A 15,246-nucleotide genomic window follows, 5' to 3' on the forward strand; every position below is an offset into this window, starting at 1 on the left:
AAATCGAAGGCGGCGCCGCAAGCAGCGCCACAGGGCGCCTTTTTAGACAAGTGAGGAAAAAAAAAGGCAAAAAAATTACTCTCTGACGCGCAACCGAAAGCTGCCTCAAGTGCGTAAAATACAATTTTAAGTTATATATGTTTGTTTTTAAGCAATATGAGTCTATCTGCGAGGATGTCTTGTCCTACCAGTAGATTGAACCACATCGCCGTTGGTGACGCTAGCGGTCATTCTTTCATGATTTTCAACATAGAATTAAAAATATAATTCCTTTTTTTATGGGACAAAAGCATGCTCGCTGCTGCCGATGTGACGAACGATCTTCTCATTTTCACCGCAATCAGAAAACTATTTCCAAGTACGTACGTGTTCATCCTCTGCATGTTCAGATTCATTATTTGTTCTATAGTAAACTGATGTCTTCTATATGAAAATTGGATATATGTGGTGTGTAGAAGAAAAGTAAGGACACAAACAAACGCTTGTTTGTGTCCTTACTTTTCTTGTCTGCGTCTCTATATTTGAGCTGTATTTACAATTTACCCATTGATGCCCCGCGGATGTCCGAAGTCCGCAGAAAATGCAGTGCCTCCGTTGCAATGGACGTCCGGGCATCCCGAGGTTGTCTGCTGGACGTAACAAAGCCAAGGTCACGAAATTTGCACACGTCCGAACACGTCCGAATGTCCGCTTTTGACGTCACTTGGGATTAGCACGGGATGTGCAATTCCTTTGCTTCATGTAGTCTTGCGGACATCCTTTCGTACGTCCCACGGAATTTTTTGCACATTCGCAGGATGAACGTAATGTCCAGTAAGGTGGTCCGATTGACGTCCGAAGGTTATCTGTTGTCCATTGGGTAAGTACTGTGGAAGAAATCATAAACCAGTACGCTGTTTCTGCAAACCCATGTAACACAAAATCTCTAAAAGACGTCTCGAAACGGCTACGGAAGGCTATAAACGTCCTGGTTGACGAGAAGATCAAGAATAGACATTTTTGCAAAATAAAGCACTTGCCTCTCAAATATGCCTGCGTACTGTTTATTACCGTTTTCAACAGCTACGACATAGCCAGAGTGTATTCTGCCAAAGAAGTCCTCAACGTCTACTTTGAGACATCTTTAGACATTCTGCCCATGAAACACAACACCTCTATAAAACGTCTTTGAAACGTTTAAAACCTCTATAAACCTCTATAAAACGTTTTATAGAGGTTTCGTGTTTCGTGGGTGGGGGAAGTGCGCGCGCAACGACTACCTAAATGATTCTTCAAATGTTTTGTCCACGAGCGCAAAGACGCCAAAACGGCATGTCTAAAGAGCGGCGACTGTCGCTTTAGTGAAAGAAGAGACGCAGAAAACAAAGCCCTCAAAATAATTGGTTTCGCTCCGCAACGCGGGTTTCTATCAGCAGTTTGGTAAGTATATTCTTTTCAAGCCAAGGCGGCTAAGGCCGCGCAACGCTCGCGCAACAGCGAACAACAGAAGCAAACGCAGGCAAGCCAGGCAAGCATGCTACTGATGCTACGCAGTCGGAGCCTTGGTCGGAGGCCCGAAGCGGTGTTGTCGTAGCGCGCATGTTTACCCCTGCATTCAAGAACATCTTTTCATTCGGCACTCCACCTTGACTCGATGTCGATGGCAGATACACCTATTGGCAGGAATGCTCACTAAATATTGAGCAATAGGCGGGATCATTTTGTGAGAACCGTTGTGTCTTTTAGGGGCGCGCCAGACACATGGTGCAAACAATCAAGCAAGATCACTAACATACGTACATACCTGTTCACCCACGCATGTCCTCACTGTTGCATATATAAATTTTCGACGCTGAGTTTACTCGCGTTTATTGCGGACCGAATCAAGTTGTTGCGGTCACTCATATATGCCGCGTGAATTATTGGCTACTTCAGCACACCATACATATCCAATTTTCATATAAAAGACATCGGTTTATAATAAATTTGAACACGTACTACATAAATGACGTTTAGCGGATGGTGCGCAAATAAATAATCGTGCTTCTCAGCAACAATAAATTATCCCATGATGTTGTCAAATCGGCTTTATTAATGAATAAAGCACAACCAAATATGGCACAAAACACGCCGGAAGGTGACCGCACAAGGTGAAGCTGAGTGGCACGGCAGCGACGTAAATAAAATTCTACATGAATGCACTCCAAGTCTCGTCAAAGAAACTGCATTGGCTTCCGCATTAGCTGGCGTGGTCTCAGGCCCAATATCTTGCACAAACAGCAGTGAAGAAAGCTGCATACAGAGAAAGCAAGTAGCTACGCAGGATTTACAAACAAATAACAGATCATCAAGTCACTCTAAAGAAACATTTCCAATTACAGATATGATAAAATTGCTGTCATGTATTAAGAACGACAATCAATCATAACCACACCACAGGCGAGGCGCCTATACGGTAGAAGCTTTGCACTTGTCAGCGACAGGCCGGCATAGTTGTAAGCATGCTTGCTTAAACTATGTCGGCCTGTCACTAGCGTTCGTGCGTGGAGCCACGAGCTGTAACGCGCAAAACATAATTACTCAAAATAGGGCGAGTCGCACCGGCGCGTATAGTTTCGCGTTCGACCACGCGGTTCAACCTAGCAAAGAACTGTTCACATTTTAATCACAATTCTAAAACCTTTCAGTAAAAACGACGAAAAGTCAGGTGCACTTACCGAAAAAAGCACTCTATCCGAACGTGCACACGTTCTTAGCTGTTTGTCTGGCTGCAACGAAGGTGGTGAGCAGAACAATCGCTTCTTGAAACGAACGTACCGACGAACGTACCGTCGCAAACACACAGTAAAGCTTGTTTCACCAAACACTGATGGAAAATATGCGACAGACAGTATGATCACCGTTCCTTGATGCCAAACAGCCCGTAATCGGTTCATCCGTTCACAAACAAAAGCTGACAACGCTACACAAAACGCAAATGACCGCCGGCCGTCGCCTAGCTCTGCTGCCGATAGAGCCGCTGCGAACTGGCGCCTGGCGGCTGGCGCGAACTAGTGGAGGAAGAGGGGAAAGGGGGAGCAAGGAACAAGTATTCTGAAACAAGCCTCACCCTTCACTTGACCGAGCTGAGCACAGCGTCACCATACAACAGAAAAGACACAACGGTTTTCACAAAGTGATTCCGCCTATTGCTCAATATTTAGTTAACATTCCTGCCAATAGGTGTATCTGCCATCGACATTGAGTCAAGGTGGAGCGCCGAGTGAAAAGATGTTCTCCAATGCAGCGGTAAACCACTGATCTCCACTAGGAGCATGCGCTGGCATGCGCGCTTCGACAACACCCGCTTCGAGCCTCCGACTGCGTAGCATCAGTAGCATGCTTGCCCCTTGCCTGGCTTGCCTGCGTTTGCTTCTGTTGTCGCTCGCTGTTGCGCGAGCGTTGCGTGGCCTTAGCCGCCTGCTGATAGAAATCCGCGTTGCGGAGCGAAACCATGCAATTATTTTGAGGGCTTTGTTTTCTGCGTCTCTTCTTTCACTAAAGCGACAGTCACCGCTCTTTAGACATGCCGTTTTGGCGTCGCGCGCTCGTGACAAAACATTTGAAGAATCATTTAAATAGTCGTTGCGCGCGCACTTTCCCCCACAATGTCTAAAAATGTCTCAAAGTAGATGTTGTGGACTTCTTTGGCAGAATACATTCTGGCTATGTCGTAGCTTTTGAAAACGGTAATAAACAGTACGCAGGCATATTTGAGAGGCGAGTGCTTTATTTTGCAAAAATGTCTATTCTTGATCTTCTCGTAAACCAAGACGTCTATAGCCGTCCGTAGCCGTTTCGAGACGTCTTTTAGAGGTTTTGTGTTACATGGGTGGCTAGCCCCAACTGGACCTCTGCTGTTACCAGGGGCGTAGTCAGGGTAGGGGTTTCAAATCCCCCTAAAATTTTCAGTTTTGCTTCCGTATGTATACACGCACACACAACGCACGCACAATACATAAAAAAAAACAGGCCGTGGTTGAACTCCCCTAGCTCCCCGCAAAGAATTTCTGGCTACGCCCCTGGCTGGTACCCCTAGCTACATTCAAGTCTATCATGTCGCTGGCTGTCTTCTAGAGCGGGCCTGATGTTGCATGCATGGTAAGTGCGCGCTGCTATCTCGATCATACGACGCCAGATAGAGATGATGAATCATGCAACCTTTATTTACACGTGTTGAGCAGGGGAGCCAGAAATTTTTTTCGTGGGGTACCTCCTTGATCTGAAGGGGTCGGCCAGGCAGATGTGATCGAGTGTCATTTTGTGCTCTGTATGCCATGGCAAAAAAAAATTCGTGTGGGGGGAGGGCCACGGGCTCAGTGTGCCCCCTCCCCCTGGCTACGCCACTGGTGTTAATTGTTAAATTGCGCGAGTGTACGCCTTCACCACGTGGCAGCTGCCACGTGGTGAATCCTACAAGGTGCATAATTCATCTCTCTTCGACGTCGTATGATCGAGAGTGTACGTCCACAACTTGGTTGTCACCCTGACTCGGCAGACGTACATTGGTAGAGATCAGTAGCGTAGCGTATAGCCAGAAATTTTTTCGGGTGTTCATTGTATGCGTGCAAGCGTGTAACACATATGCAACACATACACACGCAAAATTTCAGGCAAGGGATAGGTGAACCCCCCCTCCGGCTACGCCAGTGGTAGAGATTACAGCACATACACATATCAATTCTCGACAGAGATTATCAGAATTGCTGTCATCATAATCAAGCGTAGCTGAAACGCATACGTGAATGTACCTTAGCCAAATCTATAGGACTTCACATCTACAAGATTTCTTCATCTCCACAAGTAAAAGGGTTCTCTCAATACATTCCCGAAACTCTGACGATAGAAGCTGTAATGACCACTGATCAGTGGTAATGACACATAAACGCGCAAAACGAAACCGAAACAAGGCGTCTTTGCGGAAAGAAAATGAATGATACGATCGGCGCGCCGTCGCGCGTGATCGTTTTTCTCTGGGCTCTTTTGTAACTTCCCTAGTGAATCAGCTGAGCTAGGACGTGAAGACTGGTTCGACCGACTCTTGTTGCATTTGCAGAGCGAGCCCGATGTGTTGCTTCTGAATTTGCTGTGCGCCGGTGCGCCTGCAGAGCTTGTGCGTCACACGGTCAAGTCGTCAATATCACTGCGGTTGCTGCATCACTTGTGAGCGACTGTGAACGAACTTGAGAAGTCGTCGACGTGTGAAGAGAGGCATCACGATGGGGAAAATCTTGCAAACAGGGGCCTGCATTAACCTCATGAAGCTTTTGCTCATGACATTCAATATAATATTTGGCGTAAGTAGAGCCCGGATCACTTTGTTTACCATGACTTCTTCTTTGCTTTGAAATCGAAGGAACTTTGCGCAGGTTACTGGAATTCAAGTCGCTGTTGTGTCGCGCTGGTATTCGTTGCGAATGGTGGTCCAGTGGATTCGTGTGCCCATTTCGCAGTGCCATATGCTTGATCAGGAAATGCTGCTGTAGTGTGAGAGGTTTGGGCAACTTAGGCACTAGTGCTCGCAGTGAGCGATGTGGTTTTCCTCATTGAAGTCTTATTCATTGCCACATATCAGCGTTAACAGCCATATTGCTGCGCAGAAAAAATAATTTCACTTGCAGCGGTTGATTTCGCTTCCGCGCAGAAACAAAGGAGGGCACCGAACCGTTCAATCACGAAATGCGTGTGACACTTCAGACATTCCACAGTGAGACGCGAAAAGGTCAATACCTTTCGTGTCTATAATTAACGAATTAAATCATTTCGGTAGTTATGATTGATATCACATAGTGCCTAAAGCTTGGTTCACTTTCGCGACAGAGATATAACGCGAAGATAAGGCAAGCCTGTTGATTACTTACATACGATAGTGTGCGGTGGTGCCCAGGCGTTGTCACCTTTATTAGCGATCGCTTAATTAGATCTCTGCGTGAGCGATCGCTTTCATCTGATTGCCATTCTCATTGCAAACTTCGAGTCTTTTTTTTTTTTTTCTTTCCAGTGCATGATGTTTTTTGATGTGCAGCATAATTCACACACTGTCGTACAAGGATAACAACCTGCACTTGTGAAAACACACACGTTCATTTATCGCTGCGTGCCTCTGCAGAGGCTGTCATGTGAAGAGTTGTAAAACGATGTGCACTTGCAACATTCAGTGCACTGTCACGAGGACCATTTCGATGATGCGTGAGTGCATGTTAACTGAATCAGAATAAGAACACCAAACAGTGCAGTTGATGTGCATGTCCATGCAAAACCAGGAAGCAATCGGAATTAATGCTTTCTTTTTTCTGAAGCAGTTCAAGCAGGTGAATATGTAAATCCAATTTAGCAACTTGCGGCAAAATATCTGCTCAAATATATTTGGAGATAATTGTCAGTCATAGATCTTACTTTCTTAGAGTGTATTTGAAAACACGGGATGGGGTTATCAATATTCATACAGCTTCCTTGCTACTTAATTTGGTCAACCATGCATACTGTTACAGCTAACATGCTTGTAATAGGTAAAGTAAAACGCTTCAAGTAGTAAGTCCAACATTATGCCATTGTCAGCTGTTTTGCAATGTGGCTAGGGTGTGTTGCACTTATTCCCAATATGCTGATCAAAGTCACTTCATTACTTAGGGGCTTACAGCCAAGAAACAAAAATTGCAATGAATATTGACCAGCGTTTTTTTTTTTTTCTGCAGAACTTATGTGCTTTGTGTGCTTTGTTTTTTCAGCTTAGAAGAACCCCAATAAAATTTCAGCAAACCATGAGAAATCGCCCCAAAGGATACTGCAGCGATTTTGCTCATAGACGTGCACAAAACATTCACAAGCTGGTGTCACGAGTTCCCTGTGTGCGTGTGTGACCAAGCCACTGCTTCCATTTTCGTCTTCACAGGTGACAGGCCTGGTGCTGCTCATTCTCGGAGTATGGATGAACGTGTCACTGTACCATGTGCTGAAACTCTCGACCGACTACAACCGGCACATGCCATTGCTCTTCATTGCCACTGGCCTGCTTGTGCTCCTGGTTGCTGTACTCGCCTGTGTGGCCACAGCCAAGGGCCAGTCGGTTCTCTTGTACATTGTGAGTATGCAGAACACTGGTGGACTTTAATGTTCTTTTGGTTGCTCAACACTGAGCATTAGAGTGATACGCCCTGTCAAAGACAAGTCCCCACGTGGATGCCTTGGAGCATTGTGCAGCAAGAAATAAGAAAGCAAGAAGAAATGACAAATGTATGCAAGCACTTGTAATTTCTTCTTGTGCCTTTGTTTCTTGCTGTGCTATGCTCCAAGCCATTACAAGATAACAAACCCTCAATAGCACCCTCATCCCCCTGTGAAGATGTTGGCTGTAGTGACAGGGTGCCTGATTAGAGCATCTATCCATCAAGTTCTACCGCATTCTGTCAAGTTTACAGAATTCTATTGGTGCGGACATTGGCATCAGCTTTAGACATTGACATTGGCATCAGCTTTGTGGCATTTTATTTACCTACAAAACATTACAAACACTTGAGCTAGTGTAATAAAAAGATCCAGGGGACTCAATATTTTTTATGATGGAAGTGCACAATGAAGCCACTGAAACGGTTATGTCACAACAGTTTTTAAACAGAAGGAGAACAAAAAACGGAAATTTACTTTACGCTGATGTTTGTTAGCGATGAGTAAGTACCACCAAACTCTAGTTCAGACCCTCTACTGTAAAAACCCGCTATAATTGGGAGACATGATTCACAAATGTTGAAGAAAAAAGAAAACAAATAAGTGTGAAACTGTTACGTCCAATAAGGCTTTTCTACTTTACTTGTTGACGTCTGTTAGTGACGCTTTGCATGCGCATTTGTGATGGACAATAGGTAACGTGCGCTGGGCTGGTGGCACCGCGGTGCGGGAGTGAACGAAAGCGACTCGCGTGCTTCATGCAGCAGCCGACCCATGAGCGGAGCCATGTCAGGTTGTTAGCGGTGCTTCACATTGTCGCGTATGAATTGCTGTGTCATAAACTGTGCCAATGGCTATAAGAACTACCCAACTGGAACAAGGTTTTACAGTTTTTTGCCATGACCATGCTTCAGAAACCAGCAGGAATGCTGGATTCACCGCGTCAAGCAAGTGATTGTGGGCATGTTTATGAAGCACGTGCTGTAGCTAGTTCGCTGTGAATTTACGCTCCAAGCAAGTTAACCGATATTTTTACAGTGCTGACGGAACCGACTAGCAGCCGGTTAAGTGACCTCATATGCTACTGCGGTTTTCCCGCAGTACTGCAGTTCGTTGAGCGGCACAGTTTGTAAACGGGACCAGTTAGGAAGAAGCCCCGTATGCGTGGAAAAATGTGTCTGGGACCACGAGAGAGACGCATTTGGCCGTGCCGTTCTGTTGCGCTACGTGACTGCTAAGATGGCACGTGCAAAACTGGCACGTGACAAAGTGACTCAAGCACTCATGCAGCCTGAGCATCATCTACAAATAGAGCTGAACTACAGCACAGAAAACTCCGCGGAATTTCCACGGTATTACTAAATGCAACACGTGCAGTTCGGCGACCGTATGTTTTACTTGCTCCCATCGGAGCGGTTTGTCTAACACATGTCAGACACAAATGTCATTGTTTACTTAGCAATAAGCAGACCAAATGGCAAGAAATAATGCATACAATCACTGATGGTGACGGCCTACGCTTCCATGTTTATGCTGGCCTGCCACACGAATCGCCCTTTCAGAACGCTCTGTCGCACGTCTGTGCTTTCTGTCACATTGAAAACATGATTGATTTCTTATAATTTATGTTCTTTCTTTTCGTTTGAGGCCCTAAAAGAGTCCTGCACTGCTAACTTCTTGAAAGTCTGCCCGTTTTATCAAGCATGTCGCCTTCACGCACACGCACTTGCATACAATGCGGGCGTAGCAGACGGAGAGGCGAAAAGACAATTCATAGCATGTGAATGGGAACTGAAGTGGCCGCAATGGCGCAGTGGACTGTCGCACCACATGTAGGTGCTGCACGTTTCCCATGCTGATATATATATGTGCGTTTTCAATAAATCCCCAGTTGGAAGTCAGCACTTGTCTTTGTCTCCTTCTTTGTCCATTGTTCGCTACTGTGCTGTTTGTTGAAGGTGAATTACCAACTAGCCCAATCTCAAACCTTGCGTAAATATGTCATTTGAATGTGCACTTCAGGTAAGTTCTTCTGTCCTGTTCTTATATTGTCTTTGCTTTGTTTCTTTAACGTAACAACAGGCTTTTACCACATTTTATGTAGGGGCCGTGCTAAGTCATTCAGGAGTGACTAGCATAGGTCACTTGCTGGGTATAGAATGCGTGTACAAAGCTGAGTGAGTGCTGCTTCTCATTTCAGTTTGGCTCTCTGCTGGTGCTGGTCTTTGTGGCAGAGCTCACAGCCGGCATAGTAGGATATGTGTACATCCGGCAGGTGCGTGAAGGCATTGGCCGTGGCATGAACGTATCCATAACCCACTACAATGGCAACGGTGGCATGGCCGACGAGACGGTGGATTTTGTGCAGGGCAAGGCAAGTACCACTGTGTTCATTTTAAATGTTTCCATTGAAGTCTTCACTGTTCATGTCGAACAATGTTGAAACTTAAGCATTATACATATTCTTAAATCAAACTTCTGCGTGCCATTTTTATAGTTGATGTTGAGTCAGATAAGGTATTGGCACTTACCTCGCCCTCATTTAATATACATGCAAATGAAGATGAGGTGTCACTGGATTCGCAAAGTGGTAAAAGCTGATGCACAAGTAGAAAAATGTTTTCTCTAGTAAGCTGCTGACGTTTTGGCCATGGGCCCAGTTTTCTTCAAAGGTGCACAAAAGCATGCACGCTCACACATATATTATTTAGCTTATCAGCACACATTATTAAAGCTCTTAAAAAACTTGTTCATCTTTTTTAACCTGTGTGGAACTTTTTGCGTATCTAGTACACTGCACATTCTGTGCTCTTATATTGCTAATGCTTGATTGCTTTACATAATTTTATATATTTCTGTTACTGCTCTCCTGTGTATGTAGGTTATGTTAACTATTTAATAACTGCATGTAATCTTAACTTACAGTTTGCTGCCTGAAGGAATTTTGCAGTGAGGGAGCACAAGTTTACAGGAGAAGACGGGATAACTGTTGCCACAGAAAGGAAAATGCTTAAAAATGGCAACCACACCGGTCACTGTAGTTTGGCCGCTGTAGATAGTGCTCTATATGGTGGGCAGACCCCTTGGCCAGCTGTTCTGGTAGTGCGGTACCCTTTAGGATGATGCTAGTTGACTAGTTGTCACTGCAGTGGGAATCTAGAACTTTCAGCAGTCCCAAAAAAGCAGGATTGTGTGGAGACAGTATTGAACTAGCCCTGTTCGTGCATCAATGCTACTTGGAACCAGTAAAACACTGCACAACCACTTTCTCTGCAGCAGCTATAAGAGAATCGGGAAAAGTATCGTTTGCTCCTCACATGAATTACCGCTGCTTTGTTGCAGGGGCACCACAACTGAACTTGTGCTGGCACTTGAGTGTGTTTCTCGTTTATTTGCACTACTTTTCTCATCTTCAGTCTAATGTAAGCTGTATTTTAAAGGGGAATTCAGTGGTTATGTATTTTCATGTGCTGATATCAGATATGACCTCAGCTTTTATGGAGAATATGCCATTAATTTTAAAATGAATTAGTAATGCAAACATCATTTGATCACATATTCATTAAACTGGCTGTACAGTTCATGCTGTATTGAACGTCATTGGATTCCACACATGTCTAGCAGTGCAACATGTATAATTTCGTGGTTCTAGCTTTCCTAGAACAAAGGTTATGAAGCTTCAAAGTCCTCATTTGAACGACTGAAAAAAAGTGCTTTCCTTAGTTATACTTTTCTAAACATTTAGTATAAGTTCCTGAAATAACACCTGACAGCCTTTCGCACTCTTTTAACATTTTGCTTTTCAGCACAACAAAAATGATCAAAATTTACTGTTCCGAAGCTGAGGAAAGCTCGTCAGAAGTTGTAAGGCCCCCTTAAAAAAAATGAAACGTAAAATAGCAATGAAAAAAACACCATCGGTCGCTGATGTGATATAAAATGCTGTTTTGGCTAAAACAGTAATCTAGAATGCATGAAAATTGGTGAGGTTGTGCATCAGTAATAGCAGAATCCAAAAATTACATTTTTTCTTTTGCAATTTTTGGTTCCAAAAAGCAGCTTCTGCCCTTGAATGTAAATAAGTAGGAGAATGAGACATGGAAACATGTTATGTGCCTGCAGTTGACATGCTGTGGCCTGAAGGGTCCGGAAGACTGGAATGACACTGAGTTTTTCCAGAAGACCAAACATTACCCCAAGAGCTGCTGCTCTAGCCATGACACCTGCACTCTAGAGGATGCTACCCTGCACCAAGAGGTAGGCATCTGCATTCCCATGGTCTGCTTCACTGAGTTCGCTTTGCTACTGGTTAGACCCATACATCAGGTGTGAGATATGCCTGAACACGTCTATGCTCTCTTAACATTTTTTGTGCTGCGGCATCAAACTTATGGCACATTCGGCTGGGCATCGCCACGCTGTTACACGGACTGCGACATTGCGAAGCCCACTGTGGATTCGAGCCAGGGAACGTGTGTTCGAACGGAACATTCAGTCACTCATCAGAGCACTCAGAGACCAGGAACAGGAAACACATTCGTGCATCTTCTGTTGCAAATGAATGAGGCGCACACATGCAGTTGTGGCTGACGTAGTGCCAGAACCAAAGCTGCATGAGTCACATGATCAGACCTTGGTCGCACTCCAAGGTCAGAGGTGGGAGCGCCTCAAACATAGGTCGGCAAACTCACTCATGAGTCGACTCATTCAGACTCACTCAGACCCAGATCAAGCCATGAGTCTGAGTCCTGAGGTCGGAGTGAGCCCTAAGCACAAAATACCATAGAGTTTCTTACAATAACCTAGAGAGAAAAACTGCCGCTGCGATTGTTCAACCACCATGGGAATGATGGGAAGTACAGGCTTCGGTTTGTATTTTGTTAGCTAAACGAACTGTCTACAGATCTTTTCTACAGTTTCAGTTTTGTTCTTTGCGAGGCGTGGGCAGTGGGGTGCGTTGCAAAAGCACTCAAGCAGTGCCTTGGTTGTTCAAAGAGGCTGAAGACCGCTAGGTTTCTTGGTTTGCTGCCACGTTGCAACTTTACAGGTTGTATTTGACAGTTTTAGCAAAGCGTCGTACACTCACCGCTGCGCAAAAATGTAGTGTCCCATGTCAGTGCAGGAAATTGCATAGAGTTCACATTTTGTGATAAGTGCTACTTGTCAAAACTCTTTCAAATCGACTGCAAAACGACGGCGAAGCTAAGTAGATGCACCGTCACGCTCCTCTGACTCGACTTCACAACAAAACGAGAGATGCGTGGTGGCCAGGCCACTTGGACAGACGCATCTGGCATCGCAGCAGATGATATGTTAAGTGTTTCTCACTCAATACGGTACTGTTATTTCCATAAATAGATAATGCGTACTTTCGTGGGAAAGACAAGCGCATTTGTATGAAGTTTTGTAAAGAAAATAAATCATTATATTGTGATGCCAAATCTGGAACACAATTGCAGAGCAATGCATACCCTGGTGGTTGAATTTGTCCAGGTTTCAGTTAAACTTTTTGCAAAAAGTTTTACGTAGAAAAGAATGAAGCAAGTATTAATTGGAAATAACTTCATATCGCTTTGTTTTACACTCCGGCAACAAGCGTCGCGAATCTCAAGAACCTAATCCATCCGAAGCAAATCCGAAGCCTGTACTTCCCATCATTCCCATGGTGGTTGAAGCGCCACTCAAGGAGCCCGCATAGACACTAGCGCCAGATTCTCCTCTAGGTATTATTGTAAGAAACTCTATGCAAAATACATTTCTTGAGTGAGTCTGTGAGCTCCACTTTTTTTTGCCGATATTATGGCCTCAGAGTGCTCTGAGTTGGAGCACATTGTGAGGTGCTTGCAAAGCCCACATGTTTGCCGAGTTCTCTATTCTTAGGCACAGCAAGAAACATTGCAAATAAAATGGGAGAAGAAGACCCCATTGTAAAAACCTGCCAAAACTCACAACAGGTCACAAGTTTTGCACTTGCTATTCATGTTGTAGCACATGAATTATAGGTATGCTTGAACTGACAAAGTGGATAACAGAGTAAGTGATCTCTTCCTACATACTGCATTGAAAGGAAACTCGCCTGACATGTCTCTCTTGCTAGTAGTAATCACTGAGCAGCCAGAACAATTAAGAACCAGAGGTCTGTATCTGTAGATGCTTTTGAAAAGTTTTTAATACTCATACCAGTCGCATTATTCAAGTGCAGCACCACTTCTGGAACATGAAAATGTCGCATTTGGCATGTTTCTTAGAAGGATATATACTGTAGTAGTACTTGGACAAGTTAGCTTCTCCACTGCAAGATGTGGTCACAAACTTGTTTGGTTCTCCTTACCCTAGTTGCTGTACAGGAGTCTTGAGAAAGCAAGATTCGTTTGCTGCATTTCAGTTCCTATAAATCTTGATTGAATAGCTTTTGCCCTTGACAGACCTTGTGGCAACATAAATAGAACTGTGTGGCTGATGTGCAGTTGTTCTGGTCGTATCCGACGTGACACTTGTTTCGTCTACAAGTTCTCAGTTGCCCCATATTCATTAGGTTTTTCACACCGCTCTATTTAGTTTAACTGCTGCATCGCAGCCAAATATCTAATTAATAAGTGAAGAAAATGAAGTAGTATTCACAATAGCCCAATTATCTCAATTACCAAAGCATGGCTGGTCTACATTAGCTTGAACTAGCTTGACTCGTGTTTTCTTGCTAAGGCTGGCTGCATGCACTGTGTGTGTCAGAGTTGTTGATAAGCATCTGTTTGAAAAATGTGCAACCGTTATTGATAAGCATTGTTGATTGTGTTTCGGATGGTTTCAGGGGGATTTACTGCTATGTGAAGGTCATTCGTTTCCTGACACAAATCTGAGTGCCATTGCTGGAGGCGCTGTCGGCTTTGCATTCTTTCAGGTGAGGCTGCAAACGGAAACTGAAAAAAGCTTTTAATTACCTTTTTTCTTGTTTGATTTTGCCGGAATACAGGAATTAATATCAAATCAAATTAAATGAAGAGATTGTTCACTAACAGCGCTGCTTTGAGGCATATATACTACTTGCACATAACCATTACGAAGGGAATACTGAACTCCCATTGCAGCTAAGGTCATTGCGCTGTTCACTGCTGATAGCTTGTCGGCTGCTTAGTTTTGCTCAGACATGCTAGCATCACATTCACTATTGAATCGGGCATATTAATTATATTTTAGTATGCTTAATGGAGAATTTACCGCTGGCCTCAAGGATGGCCTGCAGCCTTGGGAAAACTTATTGACTAAGCTTGCTCAGTGCAAAAATATTTTCTTGCTTCTTCCAGCTTGTCGGTGTGTTGCTGTCCTTCTGCCTGGCCTCAAATATCAACAAGGCCAAATACGAGCGCGTCTAAGTGCCACATCAGGTATGAAGCCATTTGATGGTCACTTATGTTGTCGTTTGTGGCTCCCGGAGCTGTTTTTTGAAGGGAATACCCACCTCTGTATGTGTTTGATGTTGATAACTGGCTTGTGATTAGGTCAACAATCTGTCTCACTTTACCTTAGGATTGGAGCATTACTTATGCATCTAGCTTGTGCGAATAGTAAATTTTAGGTACGAAGCAAATTCGAAGCGAATAGTGATTTGATCGAATAACTTTGAATCGAATTCGAATCTTATATATTAGATATTATAAAGAAAAATGAGTGCATTTGTCATGACCCAACTAACCTGCACAATATTGTTAAAAATTGAAACAAGGCATGTGCAAATGTCATTCTTTTTGGTTCAAAGGGAAGTGGAAGCAATTTTGAATAGTAGCAGGATTTGGCTTTCGGTAGAATGCAAGTGATAACCTGTAAAATACGTTATGTTTTAAAATCCTGCCATATTTAGAGCATATAAGCCGGTATAACGAGCTTTTAAACTTCAAAAATGATGAATATATGTGAGGGTATTTCGTCATTTAACCTTAAAGTGGGGCTTGCGGCAGTGCGGATTCCCCTGGAAAGGTGTATTCACCATATACACCCCTGCGCCGCAGTGAAACCACCTTTACATGGGGGTAAGTCTGTACACGCATCGCTACCCGCACACCCGCTACG

General features: G+C 44.1%; 1 protein-coding gene across 1 annotated transcript; it reads left to right on the forward strand.

Annotated features, from left to right (window-relative positions):
- The first annotated feature begins 5,022 nt into the window (after window positions 1-5,022).
- Window positions 5,023-14,591, forward strand: LOC119376652 (tetraspanin-6). The gene is made up of 6 exons (XM_037646409.2): window positions 5,023-5,315; window positions 6,911-7,099; window positions 9,383-9,556; window positions 11,305-11,439; window positions 13,991-14,080; window positions 14,484-14,591. Exons 1-6 carry the CDS (start codon window positions 5,238-5,240, stop codon window positions 14,550-14,552), a joined length of 735 nt encoding a protein of 244 aa, XP_037502337.1. The 5' UTR covers window positions 5,023-5,237; the 3' UTR covers window positions 14,553-14,591.
- Window positions 14,592-15,246: the final 655 nt, after the last annotated feature.

Source organism: Rhipicephalus sanguineus, unplaced genomic scaffold (assembly GCF_013339695.2).
Source record: "Rhipicephalus sanguineus isolate Rsan-2018 unplaced genomic scaffold, BIME_Rsan_1.4 Seq1774, whole genome shotgun sequence".
Taxonomy (NCBI): Eukaryota; Metazoa; Arthropoda; class Arachnida; order Ixodida; family Ixodidae; genus Rhipicephalus; species Rhipicephalus sanguineus.